The sequence below is a fragment of the Tursiops truncatus genome, chromosome 14 (assembly GCF_011762595.2).
Source record: "Tursiops truncatus isolate mTurTru1 chromosome 14, mTurTru1.mat.Y, whole genome shotgun sequence".
Classification (NCBI taxonomy): Eukaryota; Metazoa; Chordata; class Mammalia; order Artiodactyla; family Delphinidae; genus Tursiops; species Tursiops truncatus.
The window spans coordinates 8,046,680-8,067,855 of NC_047047.1; the positions used below are offsets into that span (position 1 = coordinate 8,046,680).

Consider the following 21,176-nt stretch of genomic DNA (forward strand, 5'->3'; position numbering starts at 1 on the left):
ACTGATGTGAGGGGGAAACCGTACAATCTTTTACTATTAGAGTATGGTGCTAGCTGTAGGTTTTTCCTAAGCGCCATTTAACAGAATGAGGAAGTCTGTTCTGTTCATATTTTGCTGAGAGATTTCATTAGAAAAGTGTGTTGGATTTTGTCAAAACTTTTTCTGCATAAATTGAGATGACTGTAAGTTTTTTAATAAAGTATGTTAATTTGGTGAATTGTATATCAATTTTCAAATGTTAAACAGAACTTGCATTTCTGGGATAAACCCAACTTGGTCCTTATGCATTCGACTTCTGTATGCGTAAGGAATATTAGCCGATAAGTTTCTTGTCTGATTGTATTTGCGAGGGTTTGGTATCAGGTTAATGCTTGCCTCATATGAAAGTATTCCCTCCTTTCATTTTCCTAGATGAGTTTGTGTAGAACTGATATTATTTTCTCCTTTAAATGTTTGATGTAAATCAGCAGTAAAGCAATCTGGGCCTGGAGGCTTCTATGCATAAAGGTTTTTAACTACAAATTCAATTTCTTAAATAGATGTAAGGCTGTTCAGGTTCTCTATTTCTTCTTGAGAGAGTTTTGGTAATTTGGGTCTTTTGAGCAGTTTATCACTAGATGTTGAATTTATGATTATTTTTTGCTTTACCAGTAAATTGTCTTTTTAAAATTAAATAACTGTAGATTTCATGCAGCTGTAATAAATAACACAGAGAGATCCCATGTACTCTTCGCCCAGTTTCTCCCAAGGGAACGGCAGACACTCCCAGTGCCTTTTCATCCTGTTAACAGGGTCTTTTGCAAAGCAAAAGGTTTTATTTTTGATGAGGTCCAATTTATCCATCTTTTCTTTTATGGATCATGCTTTTGTTCTCAAGGCTAAAAATTCTTTGCCTAGCCCAAGGTCCTTGAGATTTTCTTCCATATTTCTTTCCAGAATTTTTATAGTTTTATGTTTTACATTTAAGTCCATAATCCATTTTGAGTTAATATTTGCATGAAGGGTGAGGTTTAGGTTGAGGTTCACTATTTTGTCTGTGAATGTCCAACTGCTCCAACCATTTTTTGAAAAGGCTCTCCTTCCCCCATTGAATTGCTTTTGTACCTTTGTCAAAAATCAGTTTGGCATACTGGCATGCTGGGTATACTTCTGGGTTCTATACTCTACCCATTGGTCTAGGTGTCTGTTTCTCCACCAAAGCCATACTGCCTTAACTAACGCAGCTACACTGTAAGCCTTAATACTGAAATTATTTCTCCCACTTTATTCTTCTTTTTCAAGATTTGTAGGGTTTTCTAGGGCCTGTGACTTGCCATATATATTTTAGAATAAGCTTGACCACGTCTGTAAAAAACCTTTCTGGGATTTTGACAGGAATTGGATTAAATCTATAAATCAAAGAGATCTCTAATACGTTCAGTCATCCAATCCATGAACAAGGTATACGCCTGTCCATTTATTTAGGTTTTCTTTGATTTCTTTCTTCAGCCTTTTGTAATTTTCAGCAAAAAATCCTGTACATATTTTTAAAATATACATCTAAGTATTACATATTCTTTGGAGCAATTGTAAATAATATGGAATATTTAATTTTGACTTCTCAAAATGTGATTGAATTTTGTGTGCTGATCTTGTAACCAGTGGCCTTGCTGAACTCACTTAATAGTTCTAGGCGTTTTGCTTTGTTTTTTAGCTCCTTGGGGTTTTATGTGTAGACAACATGTTACGAGCAAATAGGGACAGGTCTCTTTCTTCCTTTCCGATCTGTATGCCTTTTGTTTATTCTCTTGCCTTGTTGCCATGGGTACAGCTTCCGGTCGTATGTTAAATATGAGTGGTGAGAGTGGATGCCTTTGCCACGTTCTTGATCTTAGGAGGAAATTATTCAATCTTTCACTATTAAGTATGATTTTACTCGTAGGTATTAAGTTGATGTAAGTTGAGGAAGTTCCCCTCTGTTTCTATTTTGCTGAGTTTTTTATTATTAACGGGTGTTGCATTTGGTCAAGGCTATTTGCGCACAATAATACGACCATATGATTTCTCTTCTTTAGCCAGTGCTATTCACATTGTCCATTTTATCTTGGTTGAGTTTTGGTAGTTGGTGGATTTTGTGGAAGTGGTCCATGTTTTTTCTAAGTTGTCAAATTTATGAATGCAAAGTTGTTTGTTGTATTCCTTTTATTATCTTTTAAGGACTGTGAGATCTACTGTGATGTCCCCTATTTCATTCCTGATATTAGTGCTTTGTGTCTACTCTCTTTGTCTTTGTCAGCCTTCTGAGAGGTTTTATCAAATTCTTGAGAATTTTTTTTCAAAGGAACAGCTTTTTGTCTCATTGATTTTCTCTACTGTTTTACTATTTTCAATTTCACTGATTTTATGCTCTTATCTTCATTGTTTCCTTCCTTCTGATTGCTTTGGGTTTATTTTGCTCTTCTTGTTCTAGTTTCTTGGGGTGAGAATGCAGATTGTTGATTCAATACATTTTCTTGTTTCCAATATAAGCATTTAGTGCTATAAATTTCACTCCCAACACTGTTTTCGCTGCGTTCCACATAGTTTTGATGTGCATTTTTGTTTTCATTCAGTTCTAAGCAAATTGAGAACTTTTCTTTGACCCATTGATAAAGGGTTTTCCTGGAGTGGACCATTTGCTTGGGCTGGGTCCCTCCTGCCTATTCTTCCCTCCCACTCTGGCATCTCTGTACAGAGGTGGAGTCTCAGGACCATGGGGGTAAAGAGGCTTCCCAGAGGGGGCCACTTGTGGCTGTGTCCCTTTGACTAGTCCTCTCACTTACTCCAGTAAACCTGTTTTTCTGGTACATGTTTTATATATTTGGGAACTTTTATAGTTAAAGTTCATTTTCATTTGGGCATACCTGTGTATCTGGTGATTTTTTTTTTCAGCTGTTTTCATCAAGGCGAACTGTCACAGCGGCCAGAGTCAGGAGTTCAGCTCTCTTTTCGTGGGACAGTTATCTCCACTTTGTTCACAGTCAGAGGCTCCTAAGGGTAGGGGTTAGCAGAGCACTGAGTAGCCCCACATAGCACACCTCCTTTGACCTTGTTGATGCCGGATAGAGGTAGAGGCTCAGCTCTCCACTGCGGGAGGAGCGCTGTGGGGTTAGTCCTATTTCACACCACCTCAACTATCTTATGCTGGTGGGTGTTGTGGAGGCAGCTTCTCACCAAGCCTCACTGACACAAAGGATGGGGGAAAGTGGAGTGTCACCTATCCCCAGCCCACACTTACTTTTTCATTTTCATTGATGCTGGGTGTTTGTGGAAGCTTAGCTCCTTGCTGATCCCTCTGCCATGAAGGCTGTGGTGAAGAATAGCAGTGATGCCTCTGATCTCACAGTGCCTTGCTAAGTCTCAGCGCTGCCTGGTGGGACGGTGGTTCAGCTTGCCCACTGGACGCCTTGGACAACACCCTGCTTAGGGAACGAGGGCACTGCTTACTTCTACCGGAGTGGGGCGGGATGGATGACCAGCTTCCCTCTCAATCCTCTGATACCACCTTAGCGCAGGATTTGCAGCACACCTGCTTCTGCCTGGTGGGGTTTGGAGAATCAACTTTCCATTCAGCCCCACTCACACTACCCCAGCAGAGAAGCATTGCCACTGGCTTCCACCATGTCGGGGCTGGAATATTAGCTCTCTGGGCAGATATACTGATACCACCTGACAGGGATATCAAAGCACCATCACTTCCTTCCATGGAGCAGGTGGGTGGTAACGGAAGATCATCTCCCTGTTCAGCTCCACTGAAATCCTGGGGAAGGGGATGTAGTCTCCCCATTGATGTATGGCTGGAGTAGGGCAGCCAAAAGGTCTTTGGCTAAGCTAGAGGAAATAGGTTGTTCTTGGGTCATTTTTTGGGTCTGTGCCTGTTAGGGATTCCAGGTCGGAGGCTTTGGCAGTGCCCCATCTGGGGTATATGGAAGACAATAATAAAACCCACAGAACTCATGCCATGTCATTCCTTAGGTTCTGAGGTCCCCAAGGCATTCCACCTCCTTCTTTCTACTTTTCAGAGTCTTCCTTTGCTTGTTTGTTGTTTTATGTCCAGGGCTTTTAAGCTGTAAGACAGAGGACCTAGGAGGAATGGGGCTACTCCATTATTGCTGGAACTGGAAATCCCTCCAGTTATTTATAATTAGATTTAAATAACAAGGTAAAAAAACTTATTTACCCATGCAGTTACCATTTCCTTTGCTCTTCATGCCTTGGTGTAGGTCTGTATTTCTATCTGGTATGATTCCCTTCTACATATAGTACTCTCTTTAACATTTCTTGTATTGCAAGTTTATCGGTGATGACTTATTTCAGTTTTTGTATATCTTTATTAACTTTGCTTTTTGAAATACATTCTGCATATAGATTCTACCCTGACAGATGTTTTTCTTTCAGTACTTTAAAAATGTCACGTCACTCTCTTTTCACTTGCACTGTTTCTAATGAGAAATCTGCTGTCATTCTTATCTTTGTTCCTCTGTACATAATTCACCTTCTTTTAAAATTTTCTCTTTGTCACTGTTTTGAGAAGTTTGATTCTGATGTAACTTGGTGTCGTCTTCTTCGTGTTTATTGTGCTTGGGATTCACTGAGTTTCTTGGATCTGTGGATTTACAGTTTCAATCCAACTTGTAAAATTTCTGGTCACTATTGCTTCATATATGTTTAAGCTACTTGAATTTTTCCACAGCTCACTGATGCCTTGTTTTCTATTTTTCTGGTTTTTTGGTTTTAGTTCTCTTTCTTTCCTATGTTACATTTTGGATATTTCTATTGCTATCTTGCAGTTTACTAATCTTTTGTTCTGCAATGTCTGATCTGCTGTTCATCCTATTTACATGTATTTTTTTATCTCATACATGGTACTTTTTTATCTCCAGAAGCTTGATTTGTGTCTTACTTGTATCTTCCATGTCTCTCCCTAACGTTTTGAACATATCAAATACAGTTACAATAACTGTTTTCATGCTCTAATACTAACATCTGAGTCAGTTTTACATGTTTCACTTTTTCTGTTTGTTTTTTCTCCTCATTATGGACCTGTATTTTCCTGCTTCTTTGCATACCTGGTACTATTTGATTGGATGTCAGAAACTGTCGATTTTACTTTGTTGAGTGGTGGATATTTTTGCTTTCCTATAATTATTCTTGGGGTTTGTTCAGAGATGCAGTTAAGTTCCTTGGAAATGGACTGATCCTTTCAGGTCTTGCATTTAAGATTTTCTAGACAGAACTGGAGCAGTGCTTGGTTGTTCCCACTGCTTAGAGAAGATCATTCTTTAAATTCTACCCAATGCCTATAGATTATGAGGTTTTCCAGTATGACTGATGGAAGTAGTCAGTATTCTCTGCCTTGTGTGAGCTCAGAGTACTGTTCCCTCCATTTCCTTTGGATGATTCATTCCCCAGACTCTGGTAGTTTCCTCACATGTAAGCACTGATCAGTACTCTGGTTTGTCACTCCTTAAAGAAGACAGTAGGACAAAAACCACATTCTCTAGAAGGGCACTCTTTTTTTTTTTTTTAAAGGATTATTTATTTATTTATTTATTTATTCATTTGGCTGCGTTGGGTCTTTGTTGCTGCGCGCAGGCTTTCTCTAGTTGTGACAAGCGGGGACTACTCTTTCGTTGTGGTGCGTGGGCTTCTCATTACGGTGGCTTCTCTTGTTGCGGAGCATAGGCTGTAGGCATGCGGGCTCAGTAGTTGTGGCTCACAGGCTTTAGAACACAGGCTCAGTAGTTGTGGCACACGGGCTTAGTTGCTCCGTGGCATGGGGGATCTTCCTGAACCAGGGCTCGAACCCATGTCTCCTGCATTGGCAGGCGGATTCTTAACCACTGTGCCACCAGGGAAGCCCATACGAGGGAATTCTTGAAATGCATATCTTCAGGCCAAGACTGGAAGACTGGAGCATAGGATTTTATTTACTTTCTCCCATTAGTGCATTAGAATGGATTGCTTTATCAGGTGCCACGTGGTTATAGAGCCTGAGAAGTCAGAAGACAACTACCTAACATCTGAATTTTTTGAAAGTTTCCCACAAATGTCTGTAAACAGGCAGTGGTTAATGAACTTTATGTATGGACCCCCAGGATGCTTGTTAAAAATACAGACTCCTGAAGTTTGGCAAAATGTTGATAATTGTTAAATTTGACTGATAGGTACATGGTCCATATACTCTTCTACTTTTGTGTTTGTCTGAAACTTTCCATAATAAAAAGCATAGAAAAAAACAAAATATATTAAGATTCCTAGGCCTCTATGCCTAGACCCTGATTTAGTAGCTCTGAAGTAGGACCCAGGAATCTGCATTGTCACAGGTGCCTTAGCTCAGGTGGTCCTTAGGCCACGTTTTGTAGTATGCTCACTGTTAAGTGATTCATTTTCTCCACTTAGGTGTCCTTGTGGTTGCTGTTTTCCCAATTAAAGTCTCATCCATGGGCCTCCAGCCATTAGTGCTGAAATAAGTGAACACTCTCTTCTCAGCCCATTAAGCTCTTACCTGAACAGCCTCTGGAGGACAGGGATCCTTGTAACCAAAATTGTAAGAATGGAACTCTCCTCCAGTCAAAGAAGCAAGCTCTTTCAAAAATCCATTTGCAATCTCATCATTGTAACAGAAGGAGATGGTGTAAATAGGGACTTTCTGAAAACATTTGGCCTGCTCTATAACCATTTGAGGTGGCTGAAATGATAAATTTTGAGGGGAAAAGGGGAGATGGAAAGAGAGAGGAAGAGACAGAAAAAAAAAAAAAGACGTGAAAATTCCTAGTATTTGCTCTAGATAGTGAAATTCTCAAATAGTAATCCTGTATACAGTGGAGAGTGACTTCTTGGAAAGGTGTAAATTCAATTCAATAAACAAAGCAAACATTGCCAGATAGTGAGAGTATGAAGACCAATGACTCAGCTCTTGCCCTCTGAGGGCTCACAGTTTGGTGGGAAAAAATCTGGGAGAAATATTTGACTAACCAAACTACTCAATTTCAGGGCACCTAAACCTAAAGTCCATGCTTTTGAAATGCTGGGCTATACTTCTAAGCACTTAAAGTATTAGGGTCATGGGTAATACACCTTGGCTATTGGGATTCTACAGAGTGAGGTCACCAGATCTCCATGTGGCTTCCAAAGCATCTACTCCCAAAAAGTAATTTCTAGACCATGGTCAATGTGTTTCCCACAGAGTGAAAAAAGAGACATTGACTTAGGGTCCTTCCCTGCGCTGGGCACTCTGCTGGGGACAATAATATCCCAGTTAATCCTCACAACCATCTTGTGAGAGAGTTTTGGAAAGACTGCTAGTTGCCTACCTCTCCTTTTTTTTTTTACTGTCAGAGCCCTGGTTTTCTTTTCATGGTAGCAACATACTTAGTTAAAAACAAACAAACAAACACAACACATACACACATACACACTCATCTTCTGACACTTTTTTTGCAACTAGGTGTGGCCAGGTCTGTCCATTGAGATATAAGCAGAAGTCTCAAGGGAGAGACTTTTTTTTGCCAATAAAAAAGACAAAGACTTAACAAAAAAAGCTAATATCCTTCCCTTTTCACCCCTGCCCCCTGGAAAGTGGACACTCTGCCTAGAAGTGGAGCAGCTCTTTTGTGACCATGAGGGTGGACGTCACACACACAGACAGTGAAGCATAAAGATTAAAGGAAGCCTATTTCTTGGAGACGTCCTTGAATAGCTGTATAACCCAGACTACCTTCTGCTGGGCTTCGCAGCCATAGGATATAGGCCTCTCCATTGTTTCAGCCATCATTGGTCTGCTCTTCTGCTTTTCCTCCCAGTAACGTGAAACCCTAATTGGCACAGTAGGTACGGATATGGACTCCACTTAAAGATAGAGGAATTGAGGCTCAGAAGAACTAAGTTTCCTAGGGTCATCAACCTCTTAAGTGGTAAGACTAGATTCAAAGAGTTTTTACTCCTAGAAGCAATGCCAGACGATGTGTTTCCCCGCCATTTGCAATAAAGACCGTCTCTTGCTAAGGACTGACTCTCCGTAAACATTACCCGATTCTCAGGAAAGATGACTGATGAACTGCCCTGCCACCTCTCTACCAGCACCACCACACCCAGCTGAGCACCCTCAGAAGTGCCTCTGATTGTCTTGCTTCCACTGCCTCTGTGTTTCTCAGTCCCTCTTTGATGGACCCAAATTGCTGGCTCCAACTGGAGAGTGGCCAGTTCCCACTCTCCACCCCCAGTTCCTATCCTTTGACTGTTAACCCTTCCTATACGTTTGCTATGAGCCCTGGGGAGGCAGGGGGATGAGGGAGGCCTCTGGACTCACCACTGGGAGATGGCCAGTTGAGTGGTCCCCCAGAGACTGGTCTCATTCCAGCCACCACTTACACATGGCTTCAGTCTCTGTATCTGACCAGCCTTGAACCTGTCCTTGCCCATAAGTCCACCCACACGTCTCCTCCTCTCTTCTCTCCCCTCCCCTCTGCCCATTGGCTGGTTCCTAACCAAACAGCAACCTAACCTAGCTGAGGGCTGATCCCATCCCTCTTGTCAACTTCAAGGACAGAGCAAAGCCCTCTCTGCTGCCTGCTCTTCCTTCAACCTAGCTTCCGTTTTGAGGACTTATCATGCGCTGGGCACTAAGGGCTCTGCTTGTGCTCTCTCCCTGCATCCCCCCCACAACCCACCATGGAAGGTACTATCATTATCCTCATTTCTTACAGGACTCCTGGCCACTGCCCCTCAGCCCCATATACCAGACTGGAGATGCTAGACCTACATTCTGTTAATTTGATAGATAGGGTTTTAGCTAGAAATTACTCCTATATTGACTTACAGCTGAGATATTTGGGAAGGGAAAGAAACTAACGTTGATTTAGTGCCAGTGGTGTGGGTGCCAGGGACTGTGGACAGCGTTTTCATCTTCCATACGCTACCTGACATTATTTCATATGGTCATTTGCTCCTTGCCTATCTCTCCATAAAACAGAAGCTTCACTGAAGGCAGGCATGTTGTCTATCTTGCTCCTCACTGTACCCCAGACTGATAGCAGTACCTGGCACATAAAAGGTGCTCAGTAAATATCCGTGGAATGCCAAAACAAAAACAACTCCCCCCCCCCAAAAAAAAAACCCAGTGTTTAGGGACTTCCCTGGTGGTCCAGTGGTTAAGACTCCGTGCTTCCACTGCAGGGGGCATAGGTTCGATCCCTGGTGGAGGAACTAAGATTCCACATGCCGGGTGGCAAAAAAAAAAAAAAAAAAATATATATATATATATATATATATGTATAATCTCCATGTAATGCACTCACGAGAATATCACCTCATTCACTCATAGCAACCCTGCGAGGAGGGAGCATTAGCTTTAAGTCACGGATGAGGAAATTCACATCGGGGGCACTTGCCCAAGGTCATTCAGACGGGCAGTGCTGGGGATGAGCTCTAACCCAGGTCTCTGGCTCTAAAGCTGTTTATTTCCATCAGTCCTGACAGCTCAGGAGAGCATGAGCAAGTCTCTTATGTGTATCGCTGTGAGCCCCCCAGCAGCACACAGCCCCAGGTAGTGTTTGCTAAACTGGCACGAGGTTCTAGTGCCCAGCGTGGTGGTGGCGAGTTGGGCGGAAGGCGGGGCTGCACCTGGACTGCAGAAGGAGCTCCAGCCCTGCAACAGAAGAGAGCCACGCCTGTCCTCCCGCCCCAACCCTGCAGCCCCCAAGGATCCTTTTCGCTGGTGGGTGTCCTCACAGCTTAAAAGAAGACTCAGTATGTTGAAGTAATCCTTTCACCACCACAGCCTGAGTCACCCTGACTCTCCCCAGCCACTTACTATAGTAGCTCAGCTCGCGGGGCTGTGCCATGCGGGGGCCATGTCTGTAGGACACCGAGGAAGCCTTTCTCAGCCCAGGACTCCTTAGTCTGTTCCCCTCAGAGGTCCCGTCGATCCCTAAGTTGGGGCCAAGCAGCACACCTGAGACACTCTCCCCCAGTGCCCTCGTCCCCGAGTCTAGAACAGGTGTGCGGCCAGATGTTCCTTTCACCACAAAGGTCAACTTGGGGTGTCAAGAAAGGCAGGGACGGTTCTCCCAACAGCCTGAAGGAGGTTTGTTTGTGCAGAGGGGGTCACCCTGTGCCCTCCCCTGCTCCCATCCCTCGCATACCCCACGTGGGGCTTTATCATCCATCCGTTTTTGTTTAGAACGGTGCAGATACCTTCCTCACGTCCATTCTTGCGAGGGTGAGCCCCTAACTTCAAAGAAGTCCCAAAATAACCACAGCCAAAGATGTGCTGGGCTGCTCCTGACAGAGGCCCTGCAGTGTCCACCTGCACCTACAGATGCCCACCCAAGGACACCTAGCAATCCAGGCTCATGAAGAACCCTCTGAACTTGACTAATTAAAAGACTTGTCTTCTATATAATTCTGCCCTGGACATTTAATAAACAAGCAGCATGCTGATGTCCATGGAACTGAATCCTGAACAGCATCTCTGTGTGTTCTTCCAAGTTGGAAATTCTGCGGAGTACCGGGAATAATGACATTGGTCTTACATATTCAGGTCATACAGTCAGTGAAAATTCAAAACCAAATCGAGATCGAGTGGTACATCTTAATGTCCTCTACATAGAACATGAATATCAAATATCCATCTGTTTTTTTGAGAGAGTCTGAGGAATAATGCAAAATAAGTAGATTGTTTGTGGGGAAAAGGCAGATACAAATATGAAATGCCTGAATAAGAGTTTATAAATCACTTTTTCAGTAACTTGCTTATTTCTGATTCCAGCTCGTTCATTTCCCTAGTGCCTCATCGTTAAGTGGACCACCGACCCTCTGGGAATGTGGGGGCAAGCTACTGATCTTCTCCCCAGAAAAATGTACGAGTGCATTTTTTATATAATTTTGGGAGATTCCAGACCCTCCTAAGTCTATGATGGACTGTAGACCAAGAATCCTTCTCAACACACGGCTGGCACAGTGGTACTTGGTAAATCTTCTTCAAGGGCTATTTGGCGTATCTATCTAAACATATACCTTTTAACTGAGTCCACTTCTCAGAACTTATGCTACAGATATACATGTGCAAAATGATATATGTGCACAGTTACTTTTGCAACCTTGTCTGTAACAGGAAGATTGAAATAACCTAAACACTCATCACCGGGGGACATGACACTCATCACCGGGGGACATGACTAAGTAGCTGTGTGATGGAATAGTGGGCAGCTATAGAAAAAGTGAGAAGCTCTTTATGAAATGATATTAAGCAATCTCCAAGGTATATTGTTTTATTAACACAGTCGCAGAATTGTGCGTGTAATATGCTACCATTTATGTATTTTAAAAGGAAATATACATAAACAAATATCTGTCTGCATAGCAAACTATCTCTCAAAGAAGATGCAAGAAGCTGGTAATATACTGGTAATACACATATCACCTGCCTCATAGCTGGTGAAGGGAGGTGGGAGGGAGGATTTTCTCTACATTCTATCCTTTCGTACCTTCGTCATTTGTACCATGTGAATGTATTACTATTCAAAAATTAAATCAAGTCAATTTTTAAGGTAGTTTTATTAAATCTGTGTCATTTAATATGATGCACTCATTGAGAATGATGTTTCTGAAGAATGTCTCATGACTTGGAAAAACGCATATATTAGATGAGAAGGAGCAGAAAATTGAATTATGAACAATTTACACCTTATTCTTCCTTATGATTATATGCTTACTTATATTTTCTAAATTACAATAAAATCAGTTGGGATTTATTAACAAGAAAAAGATCCCCTGTCCAGATGACTTGCAAGTCAGAACCTGCAGCCTACTTCTTTCCCCAAATGCCAGCCCCATCCTTCTAGGGGCTTTTGGACAGCCGTGAACTCCAGGTGCTCAAACTCAGCTTCCTCCACCAGAAACCCCCAGGTCTCTCCTTCTTTAGATTTCAATCAGTTAATAACAATTACTAGAAAGCAGAAATCAGTCATCTTGACCCCCTTCTCCCTTGTTCCTCACCCAGCCCCGCACCTCCTGCCCCCAAACTGGCCACCAAGTCCTTTGATGCTACTTCTATGATCTCATCTCTGGAGGGTCCCCTCCTCCGCATTTCTGCTGCTCCTCCCTGAGGTGGGACCTCACCAGCCCAAGATCTAGTCTTTCCCTGGCTCTCCCATCCACCTGTGCATTAGAGGCATATCTCTAATGCACTGGCGGATGGGACCATCTGCTCCTCTGAGAGTCCCTACTGAGGTAAAGCCCACCCTTTCTGTGTGACATTCACGGACCTTCACAATCTCCCCCAACCAAACCTCCGAGACTCGGCCCTGACACTTTTCCATTCACTGCTCTCGGGATGTTCCCTCGAGCAGCCCACGTATTTTCACACCTCTGTTCCTTCTGCCCAGGATACCAGTAATCTCCCCCGTCTAGGAAATTTCTTCTCCTCCTTCCAGACACAGCTGAAATGCACCCTCCTCGGTGGAACCTTGCCTGGCCTTCTCTCCATCGTGTACAGCAGAATTCATCACCGTGCTCCCGTACAGCCCGTAGCACAGGCAACTCCACTCCCTCTATCTCACCAGAATTAACTGTATATGCCAGCGCATCCTCCGATGCGTAAGCTCCCCTAGGGCAGGATATTATTCATCTCTGCAGCCTCAAACGTGCAGCTGCCACACAAGGAGCGTAAACAAGGCACGATAAATCGCCTCTGAATAGGAAGGGCAGTGACGTTGATAGGAAAATCGTTCCAAATACAATTTCACTTTATACAACTTCGCGGCCATAGATCTAACACGGTAGTAAAATCCAGCTGCTCTAGTATTTAAGCCCTGGACCGTTTGACACCGGGTATTGTACAATATTTGCCTAGCAGTCTTCACATGCAGACACTTCACAATGAAGGAAACAAGTTGATACTAATTCACTTTAGTGGTTAATTTACATTGTACTGGCCTGCACATCCGTATATTTATTTAATGCCCAGAGCATTAGCCTTTCATTCACAAAGCTCAAAAGAAGATGAACAGATGCCGCTAAAACTTTTCAAATATTTTCCAGTCAGGCTAAACAAAGAACATTTCACCAGAAAGGCATGCTTTTGTTTAAATGATTACTAAGTTAAAATTAGGGATAAAACCAAGGACACTGTGCAGTGACGTGTTTTAGATTCAGCGTCCCCAAAGGAAAAAACATCACAAAGAATCTCCTCACTCTTTGTTTATAATAAAATATAAACCAGCCTTCCACGGAAGGCATACATCTCCTTTCATCGGGTTTGTCTCCAGGTCTATGGGTGGGCATCAAATTAACCAAACAACACTCACTGTCACTTAAATTCTCCTCACTCTTGTAGTAGACAAAGGAATTTCTCAGTGTGTGTGTTTTTACCTCAGTTCTGCGTCCCTAAGCCAGGCAAGTATCTCTCAACAGCTTTTTAGTGGCAGTGGAAAAGGTCCCCCAAACCCACTCTCAGCATTCACTTTCAGGGGATTAGTGAGTCCCTCTTTGTTCCCAACTTTGATAAGTACCTGGTCAGGTCTCCCATCCGTCAAAAGGTAGATTACTTGTGTTTCTTTATCAGCAAAAGCAATTTGCAGGGCGCTCAAGGTGTTTGTGGAACTTCCAATCTACAGAAAAGAGAGAGAGAGACATACCAAGTACAAACTTGAATCTCAAAAAAGATCTCACAAACAACTGTTATTTATTCTCTGCTTCCAAAAAGAAAAGTACTTGTGAAATAAAAGATATATTTAAATTAGACTGAGATCATAATTTAAGTCCAGGAATTCCAAGAAGACAAATCTCTGAATATGTCGTAAAAGCATCTATGCAGACAGTTCCAGGATAGCTAGAAGCCAGGACGATGGATTTCCTGTCCTGATGACAGAGCTCTTAATTCAATTTTATCTTTGTGTGTTTCTGTGGCAGGCACTAACTCAGTTACTGTTCATTCAGCTGTCAGCACGGCTTAAACATGCAGCCTGAATTCCCCCCAGGCGGGGACCATGTTAGCTTCCAACCAGGATTGATTCATGACACCCAGTACTCAGCAAACATGAGTGTGGTGTCATGAGCAGTCCAGAGGTACAGGAAACTGTAAAGTTGTAAAACGCCTGCAGTTCCTGCCCAGGGAGGTACCGAACTGGCCAAGTTGTCACTCCAAAACTCAGAATGAGAAAAAGCCAGACAAACAGCAAGTACATGACTTTTGTTATGCCCATGAGAGGGCTCAGGTCACAGGGCAACCAAGTGGCCCCAAATCTGGGGAGAGTCAGGCAAGAGGCCAGCCCTGGCTTTCTGGGACAGGATGCAGCCAGACACTAGAAGAAGAGTTGGGCTGGGGTGACTGGTGAATCAGCGGAGGCTGCCAGGTGTATGTTGGCAAGAGGCCACAGATATGGGGGCATCGGCGCTCTCTTGAAGGCTGTTTTGCCACAAACCCCACAGGGTGCTCACAGAATAGATTGGGAGAGTCTAGAGAAAGTCTCCTTCACGGTGCAGAACTGGGGGAGAGAAACACAGGAATCTCCATAGAGACCCTCTCCTCGCTCTCCCCAGCAGAACAAAAGCCTTAATCTGTGTGTGTATATGGGGTGGGGGGCAACAATGAACACGCTCACCCTAGGGCGCTGGTCAAAACCCAGGAAGGCTGGGGGAAGGAAAGGGGAAACAACACACTCTCTACACCTGCGGAAGGAGCAGGGCTATGTGCTGGGCTCAGAGACACTGAGAAGGCCACGTCCCTGAGACTCCTAGACACCGTGCCTGATCAAGACTGAGGCTTATTCAGAGAACACCCACCCCCATCACTCCCCTAGAAACATCAATTAACAAATAACTTTCAAGAGAAACGCTCTCTCTGAGGCCCAGTATGAAGGGAAAAATCAAAAGCTGAAGATGAAGCAGACAACCCTCTGGCACGTCATCCCCACCCCAACACCAAGTGTCGCTGCAAGAATTTGAGGGATGCGGTGCAAACAAACCTCGAAGCCAGCCCAACTCCTAATCAGAGTCATTTTAACCCACCCCACCAAGAAAGGCATGCCCATTTCCAGGCATGAAAAATATTTATCTCAGTCACTATATACTGCACGTGATGTCCAGCTTTTAACAGAAAATAAGCACATAAACAGAAGAGCAAACAACGTACTCCCGAGAGACAAAAGTACTCATCGGAAACAAACACACACATGACACAGATGCTGAAACCATCGGACAGGAAATTTAAAATAACTGTGATAATGGCAAAGGTGAACAACATTCAAGACCAGGTGGGTAATTTCAGCAGAGATGGAACCTTAAGAAATAATAGAATAAAAATGCTAACAGTAAAAAACTCAGTAGGACGGTGAAGAAGTCTTTCAAAGAGTTCAGAGTACAGTTGTTCCTTGGTATCCACAGGGGTTGGTACAGGACCCTCTCCCCCGGACAGATACCAAAATCTGCAGATGCCCAAGTCCCTTATATAAAATGGCGTAGTATTTGCATATAACCTATGCACATCCTCACATATACTTTATTTATTTTTTTAATAAATTAATTTATTTATTTTTGGCTGCATTGGGTCTTTGTTGCCGCACGCGGGCTTTCTCCAGTTTGTGGCGAGCGGGGGCTGCTCTTCGTTTTGGTGCGCAGGCTTCTCATCGTGGTGGCTTCTCTTGTTGCAGAGCACAGGCTCTAGGCGCGCAGGCTCAGTAGCTGTAGTGCACGGGCTTAGTTGCTCCGCGGCATGTGGGATCTTCCCGGACCAGGGCTCGAACCCGTGTCCCCTGCATTGGCAGGAGGATTCTTAACCACTGCGCCACCAGGGAAGTCCCAACCTCCCGTACACTTTAAATCGTCTCTAGATTATGTATAATACCTAATACAGTTCAAATGCTATGTAAATAGTTGCCAGCATGCAGCAAATTCAAGTTTTGTTTTTTGGAACTTTCTGGAATTAAAAAAAAATTTCCATCTGGGGTTGGGTGAATCCATGAATGAGGACCCTACAGATACAGAGGAATGACTATAGGTTCAAAACAGCCAAGGAAAGAAGTAGTGAACGTGAAGATAGAGGAATAGGAATTACCCAAATTAAAATACAAAGAGAAAAAACAGCAAATCAAAACAGAAAAGAGCACCAAAGAGCTGTGGAACAGTATCAAATGGTCTGATATACGCTTAACTGGAAACATAGGAGAAGAGGGAAAACAGGACAGAAGAAATATTTGAAAAAAAAATAATGGCTGAGAATTTTCCAAAAACAATGACAGACATAACCCCATGGACCCAAGAAGGTCAGATAACACCAAGTAGGATAAATAAAATAAATCACCTAACACTTCTGCCAGAGTGGTATACAAGGAAGCCAAGTAGTGAGCTGGGACGTTCATCCCCACCAACTGTACCACGTCCTCCCTGCTCAGTGATGTCCCCTCCCACCCAGCAGTAACAAGGTACTCCTCCCCATCAGGTGTCAACAGAGTTCGAGTGGGGAACCTGAACTTCAACCTGCACCTGGAAGTATGAGGCAGGGCCCACCCATCCCCCTGACAGCGCAGTGTGAGACACAGCCAACTAAACAGAAGGCTAGAGGAATACCCAGAGCCTCATAACATGAAACAAAAATGTCTAGGAGTCAATTGATAATCAGTCCATCGCACCAAGAAGCAGGAAGCGCTCAACCTGAAATGAAAAAGATAGTAGATACCAACAGCAAGAAGACAAATATGTTAGAGTTATTCGACAAAAATTTTACATTAGCCATGAAAAAAATACTTCAGCTAGCAATTATCAACAATCTTGAAACAAATGAAAATTAAAATGCATCAGCAAAGAAAAAGAAGGTCTCATCAGAGAAGAAAAAAAGACATGAAGGAGAATCAAATGGAACTTTTAGAACTTAAAAATAACAATAACTGGGCTTCCCTGGTGGCGCAGTGGTTGAGAGTCCGCCTGCCGATGCAGGGGACACGGGTTCGTGCCCCGGACCGGGAAGATCCCACATGCCGCGGAGCGGCTGGGCCCGTGAGCCATGGCCACTGAGCCTGCACGTCCAGAGCCTGAGCTCCGCAACGGGAGAGGCCACAGCAGTGACAGGCCCGCGTGCCGCAAAAGAAAAATAACGATAACTAAAATTTTTAAAATTCTCTTACCCAAGGACTGTCTATGCCAGCTGACCACTGCTCTGCGACACCAGCACACGGCAGGCTCAGAATGTCTGAGTGTTGTCCTGAACTTACTGGGTTGATTCCTGGACCAAACCAGTCCAAAGAATAATAGAGGAATCTGGTCTTCTTGAAAATGAATTTTGCACATTCAGCAAGCAAGCAAGGGTTCTTCAATGAAGACTTTTGAAGAGACCAGAATCACACTTTACAAAAAAATGCTCTGACATATTTTCAGCCACGTAGATGGCTGATACCATTCATCAGTGATTTTTACACGAAGCAGAACCCACTTATGTTTTCACCCAATGAGATTCCATATATAATATCTTGTTATCACAAACTCTAAATTAGTGGGCTCTGACTTAAGATATTTCCTACTGTAAAAGAAGACAACATATGTCCCAAGGAACTAATTTAACAAATTGTTTATGAATTTAATATTCTTTCCCAGCATAAGGTAGCCAGTTAGGACAAAATTTTACAGGCGTTAATATTTCTTATAGATTTCCTCCTCCCATTTTAATTTTATTTATTTGGCCATGCTGTGCAGCTTATGGGATCTTAGTTCCCTAAACGGGGATCGAACCCGGGCCTTTGGCAGTGAAAGCACAAATCCTAACCACTGTATTGCCCCTGAATTCCCCCCCTTCCATTTTTAAAAAACAAATCCCAAGGGAACTCTAGAACATCCCAATGACAGTGCAAGTTCTGCTTGGTTAATATTCAGGGAGAGTCACTAACGCCCATTTGTGGCTTCTTGTCAAATCCAGGACTCTAAACTCAGGCACTGAACTATTTTAAAGATACTTGCGATCCATATTGGACCTCTAAGAATAAATCTTGGTCTCAGTTTTAGTATATCTTAAATATCTGGAATGCTATGTGGTTCTAGAAAAAGAACTTTTAAAATGAAGTTCAAGGCAAGAGGAAATTTGAGGAAAGGCAAATTCTCCCTAGTCTGTGTAAATGCCAAGAGCAGAAGCTTTAAAGTTCTCCAAGTAAAATGCAGGCCTGAAGAAAGTATTTCACCTTCTTATGATATCCTGCTGCCCTATCTCTCTCCTTGCTTTCAGCCCTTACCACTCACACTGTACTGTATGTTTCCACAAGTTCATTACTTTTGAACAAAGCCCACTGTTAAAAGCAGCTGTAATATATCATTTGAAGCAAGAATGAAGCGTCAGAAGAAACAAATATGAATGTTTAAGTAAAAAAAAAATTATATTTTGAAATTTGTTTTCATAAAAGTGCTGAGACTTGAGCCAAGAGAAGTGCTGTCAATAGAAGCTTATCTAAATGTTAGATATTGACAGAAAAGATTGAATTAACATGACCTCTGTAAGCAAAATGAACGTCTATGTGAAGCCATGGCTATCCTTGGCGTTCAAAGCATTTCTCAAGCATTTCTATCCTGATCTCCATCCTTCTTCTCCTGGACCCAGGCTCCTTCTTACCTTAATGTCTCTAACCCAGGCCTGGGCCCCTTTCAAATTATCCTCATCAATTTCAACAAGTTTTTCCCGCCAAGCAACGGCTTGAGCATCAAACTGCACAAAATTGAATTTCCTTTTATACTTCAGCTGTTCCTGTAAGAGACAATTAGTATTTAGCCATGAAACCACTTATGTGTGAGAAAAGATTAGGACAGGTCAGGGTTTGATACATTTTAATCGTTTGATACCTCTTTTCAGTTCTAGAAGCTAAAAATTACATTCAAGAGAGAAAATGTTTTCTAGTTCAAAAGGCATTTAAATAAAATTTACACACAGTTTGGATATTAAAAATTTACAAATGTATATATGTATAAACACATATATATATGTCACATATAAGTTTATATGTATAATGTGATATTATATCCTGTGTTTAATACTGACATTAATGGTATACCGAATATGCACACTAAATGCTTAAAAGAATCCAAAACAGTGTTACCGCTTTGGTCAGCATCTTTTTGGTAAAGCTATTTTATTCACCTGCCTTCCATCAATCAGCTCATGTTCCTCCAGCAGAAGTTCATCAAATTAAAAATTCTATTTTGTATTTGTCAAACACCCCCTGCAATTGTTTACTATGGTTCATACTCACATCAATACTACCAAGTCATGACAGTACTCTGATACCCGTTTATATGTGTGGAAACTAGGAGTTAGGGAGTGTTAGCAGCCTGCTTTGGGTAGTACAACTCAGAGGCAGCACAGGTGGAATAAGGACCAGAAGCTCCTGACCATCAGCCCACGCTCCTCCCACACATTAGTTCTGGGGCCAGTGCATGCAGCATCCCTAACGCGCACTGGTAATTAAAATAAGCATGACGAGCTGAAGAGTATCTGGGAGTCAGCGGAGGCGTGTGCACACCACAGATTCCAGGATAGAGAAAACCTGGGGCAATGGACATAGAAATTTCCTTAGCAACCCGTATGTGTTACAGGAAGGACCCACAGAAGGAAGGGTCTGCTTGCAAAGAACAGATGATGCTCTCACTGGCAAAAGGGAGCCTTTTTCTGACGTGGCTTTTCTGTGATTTCTGAGTGCACACCTGGCCTGGGCATCTCTGACAACCACTACAGGTGCTGACTGGCGGAGATGCACTCGTGATACTCGGCCCCCAGGTGCCTGGTCCCGAGAGCTCCATCTCACCTGCATGAGCTGGATGATCTTGTTCTTCACCAGGTCCAGTTTCCCCTTCATTGAGTGAGATGTGTCAATGAGAATGTAGACACAATCACTAGGCACTTTTCCAAAAAGGACTTGACTCCCATCCTGTAGCCATTGAATCCTAGGCAGGAAATAGTTGAAAGGGAATGGTTAGAGCCTGTGGCACTCAGAGCATCGTCCTAAGAACTTAATGATACGTCTACAGAGGAAAACCAATAGGACAGAAAAATAAATCCAATACTGGGCTCCAAAGCCAAAAGTAAATTACTTCCAGTCATCTGGTATTTTTGAGGCCTTTAGCTATGACTTCACACCATGTATTCTTCTAACCCTGCTGACTGCAGTCAAGCTAGTCATGCCAGCACATTCCTGAAGCTTCAGTGAAGCTTATGGATAGAATCAAGCAACCCCAGATCCCAGGAATAACCAAGCGCTAGGTGGTCGTGTAAGCAGGACTGCTTCTGTGGTCCAGGCTCAGGATCCCATCACAGGATGTAGATTAAATTCATGGTTGCAGGCAAACCCTGGGGGAGAGGGTGGGGCAGACTAAAAAAATACTTGAAACTGAGTTCAGAGTTCAGCAAGGCCCAGTCAATTAGACTTTACAGGGCAAAACACTGAAGAGGAGATCACTACATAGGAGAGAAAGAGCGTCAGAGAGGGATGGAAAGAGAGATTGAAAGGGAGAGAGAATGTGCTCCAGATATCTGCAGAAGGGTGCCCTGGAGACTTCGGCTAAGTTATGATCAGGGCATGTGCGTGAAGAAACTACTGAAGCCGGGGAATAAATCACCAAAAAAGTAATAGATGGACCAACCCCTCAGAGCTCACGCAAGTCTGGAAATAGTTCATCTTCCAATCAGCCAGAGTGGAAAAGCCTCCGTAATGCATGTGGCCTCAAGTAGAGTCCTCACAACGGTACTGCCTTAATGGTAGGACCAAATTAGTCCTGAACTAAAGGCTCCCCTGCACCTACGCTGACAGAACTTAAAAGCAAGCCCCAGAGTAACTTACTGCATTCCAAGTAACAACTGCGTCACAGAACACACATAAAAAATGCATCAAAATCCAGTACCCAACAATGTAGAATTCAAAATATCTGGCAACCAGTAGAAAATTACCAGGCACACAGAGAAGCAGGAAACTATGACCCATAACCAGAAGAAAGACAGATCAAAAGAAATGTACCTGAAAATGACACAGATGATAGAATTTGCAAAAAAGGATGTTACGCAGCTATTGCAAACATAATCCATACGTTCAAGAAGGTAAAGTAGGAACAGAATGAGGAGAGGAACGGGAGATCCAAAAAGAATCCTCTGAGGAAACGTCTAGAGATATACAATGGCTGAAATGAAAAAT

At 43.0% G+C, this 21,176-nt stretch overlaps 1 protein-coding gene across 5 annotated transcripts in view; it reads right to left on the minus strand.

The window, feature by feature from the left end:
* The window catches only part of VWA3B (von Willebrand factor A domain containing 3B), a 211,225-nt gene that overhangs the window by 80,514 nt on the left and 109,535 nt on the right, over positions 1–21,176 (minus strand). For 4 of the 5 annotated variants that reach the window (XR_012325581.1, XM_033838164.2, XM_033838165.2 and 1 more), the window contains 4 exons: positions 19,797–19,935; positions 18,611–18,742; positions 13,533–13,631; positions 6,527–6,709 (listed from right to left, as the gene is read on the minus strand). Coding sequence is in view for 4 of the 5 variants with exons in the window: in XM_033838164.2 (XP_033694055.1) it covers positions 6,527–6,709; positions 13,533–13,631; positions 18,611–18,742; positions 19,797–19,935 (553 nt within the window). In the remaining variant the exon portion in view is untranslated. The remainder of the gene's footprint in view (positions 1–6,526; positions 6,710–13,532; positions 13,632–18,610; positions 18,743–19,796; positions 19,936–21,176) is intronic. The other variant, XM_073791075.1, reaches the window with a different exon arrangement.